Source organism: Oncorhynchus keta, chromosome 10 (assembly GCF_023373465.1).
Source record: "Oncorhynchus keta strain PuntledgeMale-10-30-2019 chromosome 10, Oket_V2, whole genome shotgun sequence".
Lineage (NCBI taxonomy): Eukaryota > Metazoa > Chordata > Actinopteri > Salmoniformes > Salmonidae > Oncorhynchus > Oncorhynchus keta.
The window spans coordinates 65517082-65535556 of record NC_068430.1 but is presented as its reverse complement, the minus strand read 5'-3'; the positions used below and the strand labels follow the sequence as shown (position 1 = coordinate 65535556).

At 46.8% G+C, this 18475-nt stretch overlaps 2 protein-coding genes and 1 long non-coding RNA gene across 36 annotated transcripts; 1 reads left to right on the top strand and 2 right to left on the bottom strand.

Annotated features, from left to right (window-relative positions):
• Positions 1 to 2418: 2418 nt before the first annotated feature.
• Positions 2419 to 5421, top strand: LOC127932297 (uncharacterized). Of its 5 annotated transcripts, XR_008144719.1 has the most exons (4): positions 4712 to 4796; positions 4847 to 4884; positions 4974 to 5125; positions 5203 to 5421. It is a non-coding gene; the product is annotated as an uncharacterized LOC127932297 (long non-coding RNA). The 5 variants fall into 5 exon arrangements; XR_008144720.1 differs by lacking the exons at positions 4712 to 4796; positions 4847 to 4884 and adding an exon at positions 2419 to 2513 and having other exon boundaries at positions 4958 to 5125; XR_008144717.1 differs by having other exon boundaries at positions 4718 to 4884.
• Positions 5422 to 5548: 127 nt separating this feature from the next.
• Positions 5549 to 10572, bottom strand: LOC127932296 (uncharacterized). Of its 30 annotated transcripts, none has more exons than XM_052527636.1 (3): positions 9906 to 10572; positions 9810 to 9857; positions 5549 to 9737 (listed from the first exon to the last, which is right to left on the bottom strand). In XM_052527636.1, the coding sequence occupies exons 1-3, from the start codon at positions 10570 to 10572 to the stop codon at positions 9322 to 9324; spliced, it is 1131 nt and encodes a 376-aa protein (XP_052383596.1). In that variant the 3' UTR covers positions 5549 to 9321. The 30 variants fall into 30 exon arrangements, with proteins under 30 accessions (XP_052383596.1, XP_052383604.1, XP_052383598.1 ...); XM_052527644.1 differs by having other exon boundaries at positions 5549 to 9665; XM_052527638.1 differs by having other exon boundaries at positions 9930 to 10572.
• Positions 5549 to 16780, bottom strand: LOC118389582 (uncharacterized). Its single transcript, XM_052527654.1, has 3 exons — positions 16464 to 16780; positions 7393 to 7515; positions 5549 to 7080 (listed from the first exon to the last, which is right to left on the bottom strand). Exons 1-3 carry the CDS (start codon positions 16634 to 16636, stop codon positions 6378 to 6380), a joined length of 999 nt encoding a protein of 332 aa, XP_052383614.1. The 5' UTR covers positions 16637 to 16780; the 3' UTR covers positions 5549 to 6377.
• Positions 16781 to 18475: the final 1695 nt, after the last annotated feature.

Genomic DNA, 18475 nt, shown 5'->3' with positions numbered 1-18475 from the left:
CACAGTTCACTGGGAGTGTGTGAATGGTGCGGCGTTATTCACTGTACGGTCTGCATGGCCTCCGTCAACATTCGGTGAAAGGACTCTTACTGTCCATTAGCTTTGTTTGTGGCCTCATTAGGAAAGGCTAGGAAGAAGGGAGTGTGTGTGTGTGTGTGTTATTGACACAGACTTGTCAATCTTCCTCTCAGGGCGCGAGTGGGTGAGATGGAGAGCTTCATCATGTCCATGTAAAAGTGCGTGTTCCTCCGCACTCAACGCACTGTGCATACAGACTCTGCTGCAGTGCCTTGACTCTTCCCTCAGCCCTCTGCACCATCAACTCTTCACTGCAGACTCCAACCATGATGTCACCTTTCTCTTTCATCTCTCTCTCTCGCTCGCTCTCTCTCTCTTTTAACTGTAGAGATCAGACAGACTGAGGGTTTTTCTTTCTCTCAGCTTTAACAGGTACAGTGAGGAGGGGAGGAGGAGAGGAGGGGAGGGGGAGAGGAGAGGAAAGAGAGGAGGGGAGGGGGAGAGGAGAGGAAAGGAAAGAGGAGAAGAAGGGAAAAGATGAAAGAAGGGAAGTGGAGAGGACAGGAAAAGATAGGAGAGGAGAAGAAGAATGGAAAAAGAGGCAAGGGGTTTAAGTTTACATTCTGAACAGGTGCCACTGCAACCTAGTTAAAATAATTTTGCTACAGTATGATCCCCAACCTACATACCCAGGTTCTTACCCCAACCTGTCAACCCAAATCCCTACTTCCGTTGCCCCAAAACACCTCATTAACGTACACGCTCCAATTTGTCCCTCTTCCTGAATGCATAAACAATGCCTGTGCCCTTATTTGGCAAACCTCCGCCACCTGCTCCTGTGTTTGGGTCCCAACAGTAAACTGCAATTAAACGCTGAGGAGCACGAGCATATTGTTGTTTCCACAGCACAAGAAAACTTGGCAACCTGTCGCTGCTGGCTCTGAGCTATCATCAGTGTGCGTGTGTGTATGTGTACACACCTGTTTGAGTGCTGGCTGGCAGCAGTACAGCTTATCAAGGGTCAACGTTGATGACCGTCTGGAGAGAGAGGTGTAGAGAGACAGAGAGAGGTGTAGAGAAACAGAGAGAGGTGTAGAGAGACAGAGAGAGGTGTAGAGAGAGAGAGAGAGGTGTAGAGAGAGAGAGAGAGGTGTAGAGAGAGAGAGGTGTAGAGGGGGAGAGGTGTAGAGGGGGAGAGGTGTAGAGGGGGAGAGGTGTAGAGGGGAGAGGTGTAGAGGGGGAGAGGTGTAGAGAGGGAGAGGTGTAGAGAGAGAGAGAGAGAGAGGTGTAGAGAGAGAGAGAGAGAGAGAGGTGTAGAGAGAGAGAGAGCGAGGTGTAGAGAGAGGTGTAGAGAGCGAGAGAGGTGTAGAGAGAGAGGAGAGGTGTAGAGAGAGAGAGAGAGGTGTAGAGAGAGGAGAGGTGTAGAGAGAGGAGAGGTGTAGAGAGAGGAGAGGTGTAGAGAGAGGAGAGGTGTAGAGAGAGGAGAGGTGTAGAGAGAGGAGAGGTGTAGAGAGAGGAGAGGTGTAGAGAGAGGAGAGGTGTAGAGAGAGGAGAGGTGTAGAGAGAGGAGAGGTGTAGAGAGAGGAGAGGTGTAGAGAGAGAGAGGTGTAGAGAGAGAGAGGTGTAGAGAGAGAGAGGTGTAGAGAGAGAGAGAGGTGTAGAGAGAGAGAGGTGTAGAGAGAGAGAGAGGTGTAGAGAGAGAGAGAGGTGTAGAGAGAGAGAGAGTGTAGAGAGAGAGAGAGGTGTAGAGAGAGAGAGAGGTGTAGAGAGAGAGAGAGGTGTAGAGAGAGAGAGAGGTAGAGAGAGAGAGAGGTAGAGAGAGAGAGGGGTGTAGAGAGAGAGAGAGGGGTGTAGAGAGAGAGAGAGGGGGTGTAGAGAGAGAGAGGGGTGTAGAGAGAGAGAGAGAGGGGTGTAGAGAGAGAGAGAGAGAGAGAGGTGTAGAGAGAGAGAGGTGTAGAGAGAGAGAGGTGTAGAGAGAGAGAGAGAGAGAGAGGGGTGTAGAGAGAGAGAGAGAGAGGGGTAGAGAGAGAGAGAGAGAGAAGTGTAGAGAGAGAGAGAGAGGTGTAGAGAGAGAGAGAGAGAGAGAGAGAGAGGTGTAGAGAGAGAGGCGTAGAGAGAGAGAGAGGTGTAGAGAGAGAGAGAGAGGTGTAGAGAGAGAGAGAGAGGTGTAGAGAGAGAGAGAGAGGTGTAGAGAGAGAGAGAGAGGTGTAGAGAGAGAGAGAGGTGTAGAGAGAGAGAGAGGTGTAGAGAGAGAGAGAGAGTGTAGAGAGAGAGCGTAGAGAGAGAGAGAGTGTAGAGAGAGGAGGTGTAGAGAGAGAGAGAGAGTGTAGAGAGAGAGAGGTGTAGAGAGAGAGAGAGGTGTAGAGAGAGAGAGAGAGGTGAGAGAGAGAGAGGTGTAGAGAGGGAGAGAGGTGTAGAGAGGGAGAGAGGTGTAGAGAGGGAGAGAGGTGTAGAGAGAGAGAGGTGTAGAGAGAGAGAGGTGTAGAGAGAGAGAGGTGTAGAGAGAGAGAGAGAGAGGTGTAGAGAGAGGGGTGTAGAGAGAGGTGTAGAGAGAGAGGGGGGTGTAGAGAGAGAGAGAGTGTAGAGAGAGAGAAAGGTGTAGAGAGAGAGAGAGAGAGGTGTAGAGAGAGAGAGAGAGGTGTAGAGAGAGAGAGATGTAGAGAGAGAGAGGTGTAGAGAGAGATGTGTAGAGAGAGAAGTGTAGAGAGAGAGAGGGGGGTGTAGAGAGAGAGAGAGGGGTGTAGAGAGAGGGGGTGTAGAGAGAGAGAGAGAGGGGTGTAGAGAGAGAGAGAGGTTTAGAGAGAGAGGGGTGTAGAGAGAGAGATTTAGAGAGAGAGAGGTGTAGAGAGAGAGAGAGATGTAGAGAGAGAGGTGTAGAGAGAGAGAGAGAGGTGTAGAGAGAGAGAGGTAGAGAGAGACAGAGGGGTGTAGAGAGAGAGAGGGGTAGAGAGAGGGGGGTGTAGAGAGAGAGAGGGGTGTAGAGAGAGAGAGTGTAGAGAGAGAGAGAGGTGTAGAGAGAGAGAGAGGTGTAGAGAGAGACAGAGGGGTGTAGAGAGAGAGGTGTAGAGAGAGACAGAGGGGTGTAGAGAGAGAGAGGGGTGTAGAGAGAGAGAGGGGTGTAGAGAGAGAGAGGGGTGTAGAGAGGGGTGTAGAGAGGGTGTAGAGAGAGAGGGGGGTGTAGAGAGAGAGAGGGGTGTAGAGAGAGATGTAGAGAGAGAGAGAGAGAGGTGTAGAGAGAGAGAGAGAGATGTAGAGAGAGAGAGGTGTAGAGAGAGAGAGGTGTAGAGAGAGAGAGGTGTAGAGAGAGAGGGGGTGTAGAGAGAGGGTGTAGAGAGAGGGGTGTAGAGAGAGAGAGGTGTAGAGAGAGAGGGGTGTAGAGAGAGAGGGGTGTAGAGAGAGAGAGGTGTAGAGAGAGAGAGAGAGAGAGAGAGAGAGAGAGAGGTGTAGAGAGAGAGAGAGAGAGGTGTAGAGAGAGAGAGGTGTAGAGAGAGGTGTAGAGAGAGAGAGGTGTAGAGAGAGAGAGAGAGAGGTGTAGAGAGAGAGAGAGAGAGAGAGGTGTAGAGAGAGAGAGAGAGAGAGGTGTAGAGAGAGAGAGAGAGAGAGAGGTGTAGAGAGAGAGAGAGAGAGAGAGGTGTAGAGAGAGAGAGAGAGTGTAGAGAGAGAGAGAGAGAGGTGTAGAGAGAGAGAGAGGTGTAGAGAGAGAGAGAGGTGTAGAGAGAGAGAGAGAGGGTAGAGAGAGAGAGAGAGGTGTAGAGAGAGAGAGAGAGGTGTAGAGAGAGAGAGAGAGGTGTAGAGAGAGAGAGAGAGGTGTAGAGAGAGAGAGAGAGTAGAGAGAGAGAGAGAGAGGTAGAGAGAGAGAGAGGTGTAGAGAGAGAGAGAGTGTAGAGAGAGAGAGAGGTGTAGAGAGAGAGAGAGGTGTAGAGAGAGAGAGGTAGAGAGAGAGAGAGGTGTAGAGAGAGAGAGAGAGGTGTAGAGAGAGAGAGGTGTAGAGAGAGAGAGAGGTGTAGAGAGAGAGAGAGTGTAGAGAGAGAGAGAGAGGTGTAGAGAGAGAGAGAGAGGTGTAGAGAGAGAGAGAGAGGTGTAGAGAGAGAGAGAGGTGTAGAGAGAGAGAGAGAGGTGTAGAGAGAGAGAGAGAGGTGTAGAGAGAGAGAGAGAGGTGTAGAGAGAGAGAGAGAGGTGTAGAGAGAGAGAGAGGTGTAGAGAGAGAGAGAGGTGTAGAGAGAGAGAGAGGTGTAGAGAGAGAGAGAGGTGTAGAGAGAGAGAGAGGTGTAGAGAGAGAGAGAGGTAGAGAGAGAGAGAGGTGTAGAGAGAGAGAGAGGTGTAGAGAGAGAGAGAGGTGTAGAGAGAGAGAGAGAGGTGTAGAGAGAGAGGGGTGTAGAGAGAGAGGGGTGTAGAGAGAGAGAGAGAGGTGTAGAGAGAGAGAGAGAGGTGTAGAGAGAGAGAGAGGTGTAGAGAGAGAGAGAGGTGTAGAGAGAGAGAGAGGTGTAGAGAGAGAGAGAGGTGTAGAGAGAGAGAGAGGTGTAGAGAGAGAGAGGTGTAGAGAGAGAGGGGGTGTAGAGAGAGAGAGAGGTGTAGAGAGAGAGAGAGGTGTAGAGAGAGAGAGAGAGTGTAGAGAGAGAGAGAGGTGTAGAGAGAGAGAGAGAGGTGTAGAGAGAGAGAGAGGTGTAGAGAGAGAGAGAGTGTAGAGAGAGGGGGTGTAGAGAGAGAGAGAGGTGTAGAGAGAGAGAGAGGTGTAGAGAGAGAGAGGTGTAGAGAGAGAGAGAGGTGTAGAGAGAGAGGTGTAGAGAGAGAGAGAGGTGTAGAGAGAGAGAGAGGTGTAGAGAGAGAGGGGTGTAGAGAGAGAGAGAGGTGTAGAGAGAGAGAGAGGTGTAGAGAGAGAGAGAGGTGTAGAGAGAGAGAGAGAGGTGTAGAGAGAGAGAGTGTAGAGAGAGAGAGAGAGGTGTAGAGAGAGAGAGGTGTAGAGAGAGAGAGGTGTAGAGAGAGAGAGAGGTGTAGAGAGAGAGAGGTGTAGAGAGAGAGAGAGGTGTAGAGAGAGAGAGAGGTGTAGAGAGAGAGAGAGGTGTAGAGAGAGAGAGGTGTAGAGAGAGAGAGGTGTAGAGAGAGAGAGGTGTAGAGAGAGAGAGTGTAGAGAGAGAGGTGTAGAGAGAGAGAGGTGTAGAGAGAGAGAGGTGTAGAGAGAGAGAGAGGTGTAGAGAGAGAGAGGTGTAGAGAGAGAGAGAGATCGACAAAGACAGATAAGTGAGATGAACCAAATAAAGCGGGGAACGAGAGACGAGGGAGAGAGTTGAAGAGAGGGAGAGATACGAAGAGAGAAAGAAACATTGTTGTTATCTCTCTGCCAGTCCCCTTGCTCTCAGCGATGTCCAGGTTCAATCTTATTGGACAAACCCCTAGCACCTACTAAACACATTAGCACACTCACTGATGAAATGAACACACACACAGGAGGAGATGAGTTAGCCAAGGATACACTACTGCTGCAGCTCTCCTGGCAATATACTGAGAATAGAGGTGTGTGAAATGCTGTGTGTGTGTGTGTGTGTGTGTGTGTGTGTGTGTGTGTGTGTGTGTGTGTGTGTGTGTGTGTGTGTGTGTGTGTGTGTGTGTTGACTGCAGTGGAGAAAAATGACAGTGAGAGACAGAGAGGGGGGGGTAGAGAGAGTGAGAAAGAGCGAGTGAGTGAGTGAGTTTATGTGTGTGTGTGTGTGTGTGATAGCACTGGGTGCAGTGCAGGGCTGATTTTGACAGCAGCACAGTGTGTAAGGCAGATGAGTTATGGCACCACACTTTTCTCTAAGGGAACAGCACAGTCTAGTGGCAGGAATGCAGAATAACACTAACAGACTCCAAATCAAATCAAATTTATTTGTCACATACACATGGTTAGCAGATGTTAATGCGAGTGTAGCGAAATGCTTGTGCTTCTAGTTCCGACGATGCAGTGATAACCAACAAGTAATCTAACTAATAATTCAAAACTACTGTCTTATACACAGTGTAAGGGGATAAAGAATATGTACATAAGGATATATGAATGAGTGATGGTACAGGGCAGCATACAGTAGATGGTATCGAGTACAGTATATACATATGAGATGAGTATGTAGACAAAGTAAACAAAGTGGCATAGTTAAAGTGGCTAGTGATACATGTATTACATAAGGATGCAGTCGATGATATAGAGTACAGTATATACGTATGCATATGAGATGAATAATGTAGGGTAAGTAACATTATATAAGGTAGCATTGTTTAGTGGCTAGTGATATATTTACATCATTTCCCATCAATTCCCATTATTAAAGTGGCTGGAGTTGGGTCAGTGTCAATGACAGTGTGTTGGCAGCAGCCACTCAATGTTAGTGGTGGCTGTTTAACAGTCTGATGGCCTTGAGATAGAAGCTGTTTTTCAGTCTCTCGGTCCCAGCTTTGATGCACCTGTACTGACCTCGCCTTCTGGATGATAGCGGGGTGAACAGGCAGTGGCTCGGGTGGTTGTTGTCCTTGATGATCTTTATGACCTTCCTGTAACATCGGGTGGTGTAGGTGTCCTGGAGGGCAGGTAGTTTGCCCCCGGTGATGCGTTGTGCAGACCTCACTACCCTCTGGAGAGCCTTACGGTTGAGGGCGGAGCAGTTGCCGTACCAGTCGGTGATACAGCCCGCCAGGATGCTCTCGATTGTGCATCTGAAGAAGTTTGTGAGTGTGACAAGCCACATTTCTTCAGCCTCCTGAGGTTGAAGAGGCGCTGCTGCGCCTTCTTTCACGATGCTGTCTGTGTGAGTGGACCAATTCAGTTTGTCTGTGATGTGTATGCCGAGGAACTTAAAACTTGCTACCCTCTCCACTACTGTTCCATCGATGTGGAAAGGGGGATGTTCCCTCTGCTGTTTCCTGAAGTCCACAATCATCTCCTTAGTTTTGTTGACGTTGAGTGTGAGGTTATTTTCCTGACACCACACTCCGAGGGCCCTCACCTCCTCCCTGTAGGCCGTCTCGTCGTTGTTGGTAATCAAGCCTACCACTGTTGTGTCGTCCGCAAACTTGATGATTGTGTGCAGACTGCAGGTGGAGATGAGCATAAAGTTAGAAAGAGAGCCAGCCCACCCTGTTTTTGCCATTATAAACTTCAATGGCGCTGCCCATGCTACAACAGGCTTTGTGGCAAGTGCAGCCGCTATCCCGCTCTATGAGAGAAGCATAGACAGGTGAACTTCACATGGTGTCCCCTGTCCAGCAAGCCGTATTGATTTGCTCTGTTCCTCCCAGCCATTTGACATTTAACAGGGTTCATCACAGTTGGCTTTCATTGATCGGACTGACTTCTAATCTGGTGACGGAGTGGCTCTTTTCGTATGCGTGTGTTTTGTGTACCTGTCTGATATGCTCTGGGACACGGTAGCAGGAGTGTGTGAGGCGCAGGGCCGTGTCCAGGTTGATCTTTTGACCCACTGAAACATACACTGGTTTGGTACTGCCGTCAGGACTACGCAGGGCCTAGAAAGAAAGAGGACGAAAAGGGATGAAGCGAGAGAGAGGAGAAACAGAGAGACAGACAGAGGAGAGACTGTATGTTTAGAACTACTGATTACGTGTTTGTGTGCAAACGGTGAACGTGTGTGTGAGTCTAACCCTCCCCAGCACTTTTCCTGAGTCGGTAGTCAGAGGGAATCTGTCTCCTCCCTTCTGCAATGAAGCAATCTGAGGAGGAGGAGTGGAGTCAGACCATCCTTCATCCACACTACTACTGTCTGTCCGACCGTCTGTGCATGTCTGACTTTCTGTCTGTGGGTGTATTTTTCTTGCAATATCAAAGTCTCTCTCTCTGCCATCTCCTCGGTCTCTCTTTTCTTTGAGGGGAGGATGAGGCCCTGACATGTTCTTCACAGCCCCGTCAGCCATGTTCCTGTCTTTCTCACAAGGCAACATACTAGTAGCTGTCCTGTTCCCTTCCTGGTAATATACTATGTATTAACTGAGCAAAAAAAGAAACGTCCCTTTTTCAGGACCCCGTCTTTCAAAGATAATTCGTAAAAATCTAAATAACTTCACAGATCTTTATTGTAAAGGGTTTAAACACCATTTCCCATGCTTGTTCAATTAACCATAAACAATTAATGAACATGCACCTGTGGAACGGTTGTTAAGACACTAACTGCTTACAGATGGTAGGCAATTAAGGTCACAGTTAAGAAAACTTAGGACACTAAAGAGGACTTTCTACTGACTCTGAAAAACACCAAAAGGAAGATGCCCAGGGTCCCTGCTCATCTGCGTGAACGTGCCTTAGGCATGCTGCAAGGAGGCAAATAAATTGCAATGTCGGTACTGTGAGACGGCTAAGACAGCGCTACAGGGAGACAGGACGGACAGCTGATTGTCCTCGCAGTGGCAGACCACGTGTAACAAAACAATATCAAATCGTACACAATGTGTAATGGCGGATGGTTGTAAATCTGAGTCCATAGAGGTGTGCTCAGGTTCTATCTGCAAGGTTCTATTTTGGGCCCACTGTTGTTCATTTTGTATATCAACAACATTGGGGACCTTATTGAAACAGAGGATGTTCACTTTTATGCAGATGATACTGTTCTTTATTCAAGTGGTAGTAGTTTATCTTTAGCTTTTGAAAATGCCCAAAGAGCATTTAACATTATACAACAGAATCTGTGTGATTGTAAAACTGGTTCTAAATTCAGGTAAAACAAAATGCATGGTATTTTCAAATGCCCGGCATGTTACCAATCATGTCATTGCTACATTGGCTGGACATACTATACAGCAAGTTAAAGTGTAGAAATATTTGGGTGTGTGGGTTGATTATAAGCTGAGCTTCACTGTGCATGTAGAGAACTTGATAAGGAAGCTCAAGCTGAGAATAGGTTTTTATTACCGGCATGAGGCTTGTTTTTCTTTTGAGGCCAGGAAGGAGCTGGTACGATGTACATTACTATCGGTTTTAGATTTGAGTGATGTTGTATATACAGTGGGGCAAAAAAGTACTTAGTCAGCCACCAATTGTGCAAGTTCTCCCACTTAAAAAGATGAGGCCTGTAATTGTCATCATAGGTACACTTCAACAATGACAGACTGATATACACTGAGTTATAAGGCCATATTGGGTAAAAATGCCATTTTATCTCTGTTCTTTAGTCAGGTCGGTAAATAAATATAAATGACGGTCCCATTCTCATTTGCTTCTAACAGTACCAAACATCAGAACAGGTCATGGTAGAAATAGTTTTAGTTTACTCAGCTCCGTGGCCCTGGAATTCTCTCCTGAATATTAAAAAATGTGATGATCTAGTTTCGTTGATGGATTTTAAACACTTGATCAATGAATATATCACAGAAGAGTGTAATTGTCCTTAGGCCAGACTTTCGTGTTATTAACGTAAAATGTTTTTGTTGTACTGTATGTGTGATTATAGTTTTGTTTAATGTTGTGTTAGTGTATGTAAGTTGTTTTGTCTGAAACGTTGTTCCCCCTGCTGCTATTGGACCAGGTCTCTCTTGGAAAAGAGAAGTTCTCAATGAGAAAAAACCTGTATAAATAAAAGGTAAAAAAACAACACCTGCACAGGATCGGTACATCACACCTTCACAGGATCGGTACATCACACCTTCACAGGATCGGTACATCACACCTGCACAGGATCGGTACATCACACCTGCACAGGATCGGTACATCACACCTTCACAGGATCGGTACATCACACCTGCACAGGATCGGTACATCACACCTGCACAGGATCGGTACATCACACCTGCACAGGATCGGTACATCACACCTTCACAGGATCGGTACATCACACCTTCACAGGATCGGTACATCACACCTTCACAGGATCGGTACATCACACCTGCACAGGATCGGTACATCACACCTGCACAGGATCGGTACATCACACCTGCACAGGATCGGTACATCACACCTGCACAGGATCGGTACATCACACCTGCACAGGATCGGTACATCACACCTGCACAGGATCGGTACATCACACCTGCACAGGATCGGTACATCACACCTGCACAGGATCGGTACATCACACCTTCACAGGATCGGTACATCACACCTTCACAGGATCGGTACATCACACCTTCACAGGATCGGTACATCACACCTGCACAGGATCGGTACATCACACCTGCACAGGATCGGTACATCACACCTTCACAGGATCGGTACATCACACCTTCACAGGATCGGTACATCACACCTTCACAGGATCGGTACATCACACCTGCACAGGATCGGTACATCACACCTGCACAGGATCGGTACATCACACCTTCACAGGATCGGTACATCACACCTTCACAGGATCGGTACATCACACCTTCACAGGATCGGTACATCACACCTTCACAGGATCGGTACATCACACCTGCACAGGATCGGTACATCACACCTGCACAGGATCGGTACATCACACCTTCACAGGATCGGTACATCACACCTTCACAGGATCGGTACATCACACCTTCACAGGATCGGTACATCACACCTGCACAGGATCGGTACATCACACCTGCACAGGATCGGTACATCCGAACATCACACCTGCACAGGATCGGTACATCACACCTGCACAGGATCAGTACATCACACCTGCACAGGATTGGTACATCCGAACATCACACCTGCACAGGATCGGTACATCCGAACATCACACCTGCACCAGATCAGTACATCCAAACATCACACCTGCGGGACAGGTACAGGATGGCAACAACAACTGCCCGAGTTACACCAGGAACGCACAATCCCTCCATCAGTGCTCCGACTGTCCGCAATAGGATGGGAGAGGCTGGACTGAGGGCTTGTAGACCTGTTGTAAGGCAGGCCCTCACCAGATATCACTGGCAACAACGTCGCCTATGGGCACAAACCCACCGTCGCTGGACCAGACAAGTCTGGCAAAACGTGCTCTTCACTGACGAGTTGCGGTTTTGTCTCACCAGGGGTGAAGGTCAGATTTGTGTTTATCATCGAAGGAATGAGCATTACACCGAGGCCTGTACTCTGGAGTGGGATCGATTTGGAGGTGGAGGGTCCGTCATGGTCTGGGGCGGTGTGTCACAGCATCATCGGACTGAGCATGTTGTCATTGCAAGCAATCTCAACACTCTGCGGTACAGGGAAGACATCCTCCTTCCTCATGTGGTACCCTTCCTGCAGGCTCATCCTGACATGACCCTCCAGCATGACAATGCCACCAGCCGTTCTGCCATGGCCAGTGAAGAGCCTGGATCTCAATCCCATTGACCACGTCTGGGACCTGTTGCATCGGAAGGTGAGGGCTAAGGCCATTCCCCCCCAGAAATACCTGGGAACTTTCAGGTGCCTTGGTGGAAGAGTGTGGAGATGCACTGCAGCACTTAATGCAGCTGGTGGCCACACCAGATGCTGACTGTTACTTTTGATTTCGACCCCCCCCTTTGTTCAGGGACACATTATTCCATTTCTCTTAGTCACATGTCTGTGGAACTTGTTCAGTTTGTCTCTCAGTTGTTGAATCTTGTTATGTTCATACAAATATTTACACATGTTATGTTTGCTGAAAATAAATGCAGTTGACAGTGTGAGGTTTCTTTTTTTGCTGAGTTCAGTATGTGCACACCCCTTAAAGTGAGTGAATTCGGCTATTTCAGCCACACAGTGTATACAATCGAGCACACAGCCATGCAATCTCCACAGAGTAGAATGGCATTACTGAAGAGCTCATTGACTTTCATTACGGTACCATCATAGGATGCCACAAGCTCACAGAACAGGACCGCCGAGTAATGAGGTGTGTAAAAATCATCTATCCTTGGTTGCAACACTCACTACCGAGTTCCAAACTGCCTCTGGAAGCAACAAGCACAAGAACTGTTCATCGGGAAATGGGTTTCCATGGCCACACACAAGCCTAAGATCACCTTGTGCAATGCCAAGCGTTGGCTGGAGTGGTGAAAGCTCGCCGCCATTGGACTCTGGAGCAGTGGATATACGTTCTCTGGAGTGATGAATCACGCTTCACCATCTGGCAGTAGAGTTTGGTGGAGGATGAATAATGGTCTGGGGCTGTTTTCCATGGTTCAGGAGTCTTAGTTCCAGTGAAGGGAAATCTTAACGCTACAGCATACAATGACATTCTTGACGATTCTGTGCCTCCAACTTTGTGGCAACAGATTGCGGAAGGCCCTTTCCTGTTTCAGCATGACAATACTTGACCGGCCTGCACAGAGCCCTGACCTCAACCCCATCAAACACCTTTGGGATGAATTGGAACGCAGAGCCAGGTCTAATCGCCCAACATTAGTGCCTGACCTCACTAATGCTCTTGTGGCTGAATGGAAGTAAGTCCCCACAGCAATGTTCCAACATCTAGTGGAAATCCTTCCCAGAAGAGTAGAGGCTGTTAGAGCAGCAAAGGGGGGACCAACTCCATACTAATGCCCTTGATTTTGGAATAAGATGTTCGACAAGCAGGTGTCCACTTATTTTTGGTCATGAAATGTATATCTCGTTTGAAGTGCATAGGCTGGTGTGAGTCATCGGTCCGTAAAAAAGGCACAATCCCGTCTTCACTCGACCTTAAACTTGAAAGGTAAAAATCTGATATTACACATATTGGATGATATCGTGTTAAAATGAGAGAGGCTCTCAGATCCTGCAATCAGCTTGAGTTACATTCAGATCAAAACGAACCATCCTCAACCCTGTTGCCAAGACTGATGCTGTAACAGGTGTCTCATTGGAGATGAGGACTTGGCTTTAAACTAATGAAAGCATTGATGTCCTATCCACTTCACTATAACTAATTATAATACAGGACGTGAAGATACGCCATGTGAGGGGCCAGGTAGGGCCCAGGGCCCATCTGGTGGCATTTAGGAGACCAGTGTGTCTGTCGGAGTTAGCTACCCTGGGCAGTAGGACATGAGACAGACCAACCATCAATAACACAGTGGTTTGACTCAGTGCCAGAGAGGAAGAGGAAGAGGGAGGGGGAGAAAGAGTGCGTGAAGGGTTCTGGGAGAGGTAAAAAATTACGATGAGATATTGAGAGACGGCAGTTGCAGAGAGAGTAGAGAGAGGAGTGAAAGGAGTGAGAGCTGGGAAATAGAGTGGAGACAAAGAAAGAGAAGTGAACAAGAGAGACAGAGAGGAATTCCAGCCACCTATCATCAGGCAGGGGCAGCAGATGTCGTGTGAATGGAATGAAGCCTCTATCCATCAAGCTCATCTCATTCAACAGTCCTCAGTGAGTCACTCCCTGGCAATGCACACAATAGAACCATTGATGGTCTGTACACCTGGGACTGAATGTGTTGCAGTGACGCATAACACACACATTGTACACATGCTCGCGCACACACGCACACGCACACGAGAGAAGACCAGTGGCATGTCCATACAAACCTTTAGCCCATAATAAGACACAGTGGGTAACACGGACACAGAAATGTGATGTCACCGTGACAACAGAGGCTCCATGATTAAAGGAACTTCTATACAAGCCTTCATGTTTAAATCCCATGAACTATTCACGTAAATTGTAATGCGATGTTTCAATGGACACTTTGCTTGAATTCGAATTGATTGTCCAACAGTAAACCTATTGGGCGTCATCGCAATGTTACCAAAAACACTTGGACATTTCATAACCCGAGGGACACATTGGGTGTCTGAGTGTCTGACGTCTCCTTCACTCTAGATGTAGGAACACAGATTACACTAATCGAATTTCAGGTGAGAGCAGTTGGAGGAACAAATATGACTCATGTTGCATTGATGTGATTAACGAGCAAAAACAACTGCACACATGGCAGTTTAACGCTACGCTTGCATCTAAGCAATATTGAAGTCAGGGAGGTCACATCTATCATTCTACAATCTGCAGTGAGTCATCGTTTGAAAACGGACCCTGACGCCAGTCTCAAAGTCAAGATAAGAGGTGTTCTAATGTTCCATTTAAAATAACTGGAGCGTCGCTCGCTAAAAGCCTGAGGGAAATGTATCTGGACGGCTAAAAGCTACCTGATACCTTAATGAAAGACTAGCTAAGAGCCAGCGCTTCTGAGCCTCTGAACAGATACTGTTCAGAGACTCAGAAACCTCAGCCAATGCAATCCACACCGCGGCTACAGTAGTTCGGTTAGCGAGGCTTACGCGATCGCTATCGTCTGTGAGACGCTAACTGTCGCCTGAGAGAGATCGAATTAACTTGGGAGTCGCTACCAGTTTCTCTGGTCATAAACAGTGGAAACCTAATCTGAGTCTAAACATAACAGCCGTTAGAGCTGAGGGACATCAACTGTTTTTCACAAAGTGTTATGTAAGATCAGTGCGGTACATTAACATAGATGTGTGTCGCGGGGACAGTTTGAGCTGCGGTTATTGCCTGGTAATTGAGTTTTTAGGGTGCGGAGGCCTTTTGGCAGTTGATTGCTGGTGGCGCGTGTTCAGGGTACTGAGTTAAACTCCCATGGCCTTTTGCGATGGAAATCTGTTACCATTGTGGTCACATTAGTCATGTTAGTACCATGTCTGACTGTCCGACTGTTTGTCTGTCTCCATCTCTCGCATTCAAAATCCTTCACCAGAAGAGAGTGAAACCCTTACCTCTGACATTACTACCACCCCTGCATCAGTCATTACAGACACCAAACCATCACACTATAGTATTGCTCTGTTGCAAGCCTGAAGCATGCAATTCATTTCCTTAAAATTAAATGATTTGTAACTTTGGATTGGAATTTCCCACAACGAAACAAAGGGTACATTTACAGTGCCTTACCTAAAGTATTCGGCCCCCTTAAACTTTGCGACCTTTTGCAACATTTCAGACTTCAAACATAAAGATATAAAACTGTATTTTTTTGTGAAGAATCAACAACAAGTGGGACACAATCATGAAGTGGAACGACATTTATTGGATATTTCAAACTTTTTTAACAAATCAAAAACTGAAAAATTGGGCGTGCAAAATTATTCAGCCCCTTTACTTTCAGTGCAGCAAACTCTCGCCAGAAGTTCAGTGAGGATCTCTAAATGATCCAATGTTGACCTAAATGACTAATGATGATAAATACAATCCACCTGTGTGTAATCAAGTCTCCGTATAAATGCACCTGCACTGTGATAGTCTCAGAGGTCCGTTAAAAGCACAGAGAGCATCATGAAGAACAAGGAACACACCAGGCAGGTCCGAGATACTGTTGTGAAGAAGTTTAAAGCCGGATTTGGATAAAAAAAGATTTCCCAAGCTTTAAACATCCCAAGGAGCACTGTGCAAGTCGATAATATTGAAATGGAAGGAGTATCAGACCACTGCAAATCTACCAAGACCTGGCCGTCCCTCTAAACTTTCAGCTCATACAAGGAGAAGACTGATCAGAGATGCAGCCAAGAGGCCCATGATCACTCTGGATGAACTGCAGAGATCTACAGCTGAGGTGGGAGACTCTGTCCATAGGACAACAATCAGTCGTGTATATTGCACAAATCTGGCCTTTATGGAAAAGTGGCAAGAAGAAAGCCATTTCTTAAAGATATCCATAAAAAGTGTTGTTTAAAGTTTGCCACAAGCCACCTGGGAGACACACCAAACATGTGGAAGAAGGTGCTCTGGTCAGATGAAACCAAAATTGAACTTTTTGGCAACAATGCAAAACATTATATTTGGCGTAAAAGCAACACAGCTCATCACCCTGAACACACCATCCCCACTGTCAAACATGGTGGTGGCAGCATCATGGTTTGGGCCTGCTTTTCTTCAGCAGGGACAGGGAAGATGGTTAAAATTGATGGGAAGATGGATGGAGCCAAATACAGGACCATTCTGGAAGAAAACCTGAGACTGGGACGGAGATTTGTCTTCCAACAAGACAATGATCCAAAACATAAAGCAAAATCTACAATGGAATGGTTCAAAAATAAACATATCCAGGTGTTAGAATGGCCAAGTCAAAGTCCAGACCTGAATCCAATCGAGAATCTGTGGAAAGAACTGAAAACTGCTGTTCACAAATGCTCTCCATCCAACCTCACTGAGCTCGAGCTGTTTTGCAAGGAGGAATGGGAAAAAATGTCAGTCTCTCGATGTGCAAAACTGATAGAGACATACCCCAAGTGACTTACAGCTGTAATCACAGCAAAAGGTGGCGCTACAAAGTATTAACTTAAGGGGGCTGAATAATTTTGCACGCCCAATTTTTCAGTTTTTGATTTGTTAAAAAAGTTTGAAATATGCAATAAATGTTGTTCCACTTCATGATTGTGTCCCACTTGTTGTTGATTCTTCACAAAAAAATACAGTTTTATATCTTTATGTTTGAAGCCTGAAATGTGGCAAAAGGTCGCAAAGTTCAAGGGGGCCGAATACTCTCGCAAGGCACTGTACATAACACAAATTGCTGCATAATTGCTTTAAAAACATATATATATTTACCGGAGACTTCTCCCACCAGTATTCTCTTCAGTAAGAGCTGCTTCACGGTTTTCACCAACAGGTTTTTGTTTTTGCTCAACTTGGGGGAGAGAAACACTGGGGAGAGAAACTAACATCCCACAATAAAATATTACAATAGATCCAGGCAAGAAAAGACAGTACCTTAAAAACATTTATCACAATAGAATGATGAATAATGCATTGTGCTCTCTGTGCTCCAATTTCAACACAGCTACAATATGTTTAAGTGTGAAAAATAGAGCTCAAAGGTAGACAAGAGCCCACATGAATGATTCATGAAGATGAAATTAACATTATAAAACTGTATGCCAATAATTATTTTGTTGTTGCATTCAAATGTTGTTTGATACAGCAACAGGCAAAGGGACCATGCCACGAGTATGGTACGGTCCCCAGAATGGTGATGGTCCCCAGAATGGTGATGGTCCCCAGAATGGGGATGGTCCCCAGATGGTCCACAGAATGGGGATGGTCCCCAGATGGTCCACAGAATGGGATGGTCCACAGATGGTCCACAGAATGGGATGGTCCACAGAATGGGATGGTCCCCAGAATGGGATGGTCCCCAGAATGGGATGGTCCCCAGAAGAGGAGAAGAAAAGCTTGACAAAAGCTTGACATTGGCGGTCAGACATTTGATCAAATGCAGACCTACTGTAGGTAGGCTACAGTTTCGTAGTCCAATGCCAGTTGAGATCTCATTTGAGTGCTATCCATCAGAATGTCTTAACCAGTTGTTATTGTAAAAACAAAAAACACATTAAATATAACTAGCGAACACTCCGCCATTAAATCAATGGAAACTAGTCCTTTGATTCAAAACAATTCCACCCCTCTGCAAAAATGTGTTTATCTGTTCATCATTTTGTTCTCTACCGGTGTGAAATGTGAGCGGTAGAGCTCTCACCTGTGACTGGTCTCCTCGTTCATCTCCACATCCTGCACCTGCAGGAGGTTCTTGGCCACACCTATACAGGGAAGCCCTGACAGAACTCCCAGGTGACACGCCAGGCCAAACTCTGGAAAAAAGACAACCCCGTATATATAGTAGGGGACATGACCGTCACAACCAGCTGAAGTCTGAATTGTTATGCAAGTATGTAGCAGGCTACTGTTAGTAGTAAATAGTCAATGCTATTAGTAGACAGTATGTAGCTTGAGACAGTAAGTAGCTCAGTCTCAGTTTGAGACCAAGACTGTCTGTTCCACTACTCACTTGGACACAGTGGTCCTTCTGTAGCTCAGTTGGTAGAGCATGGCGCTTGTAACGCCAGGGTAGTGGGTTCGATTCCCGGGACCACCCATACGTAGAATGTATGCACACATGATTGTAAGTCGCTTTGGATAAAAGCGTCTGCTAAATGGCATATATTATATATTAGTGGAACAGACCATTTCCATCCACCAAGACCACTTATTGGGGACAGATACAGAACGAGCATGGGCAAGAACAAATGGGCAAGAACAGAAAGGGGCAACGGGTGAGAGATGGGCAAGTACAGAAAGAGGCAACGGTGAGAGATGGACAAGTACAGAAAGAGGCAACGGTGAGAGATGGACAAGTACAGAAAGAGGCAACGGTGAGAGATGGGCAAGTACAGAAAGAGGCAACGGGTGAGAGATGGGCAAGTACAGAAAGAGGCAACGGGTGAGAGATGGACAAGTACAGAAAGAGGCAACGGGTGAGAGATGGGCAAGTACAGAAAGAGGCAACGGGTGAGAGATGGACAAGTACAGAAAGAGGCAACGGTGAGAGATGGACAAGTACAGAAAGAGGCAACGGGTGAGAGATGGACAAGTACAGAAAGAGGCAACGGTGAGAGATGGACAAGTACAGAAAGAGGCAACGGTGAGAGATGGGCAAGTACAGAAAGAGGCAACGGGTGAGAGATGGGCAAGTACAGAAAGAGGCAACGGGTGAGAGATGGGCAAGTACAGAAAGAGGCAACGGGTGAGAGATGGGCAAGTACAGAAAGAGGCAACGGGTGAGA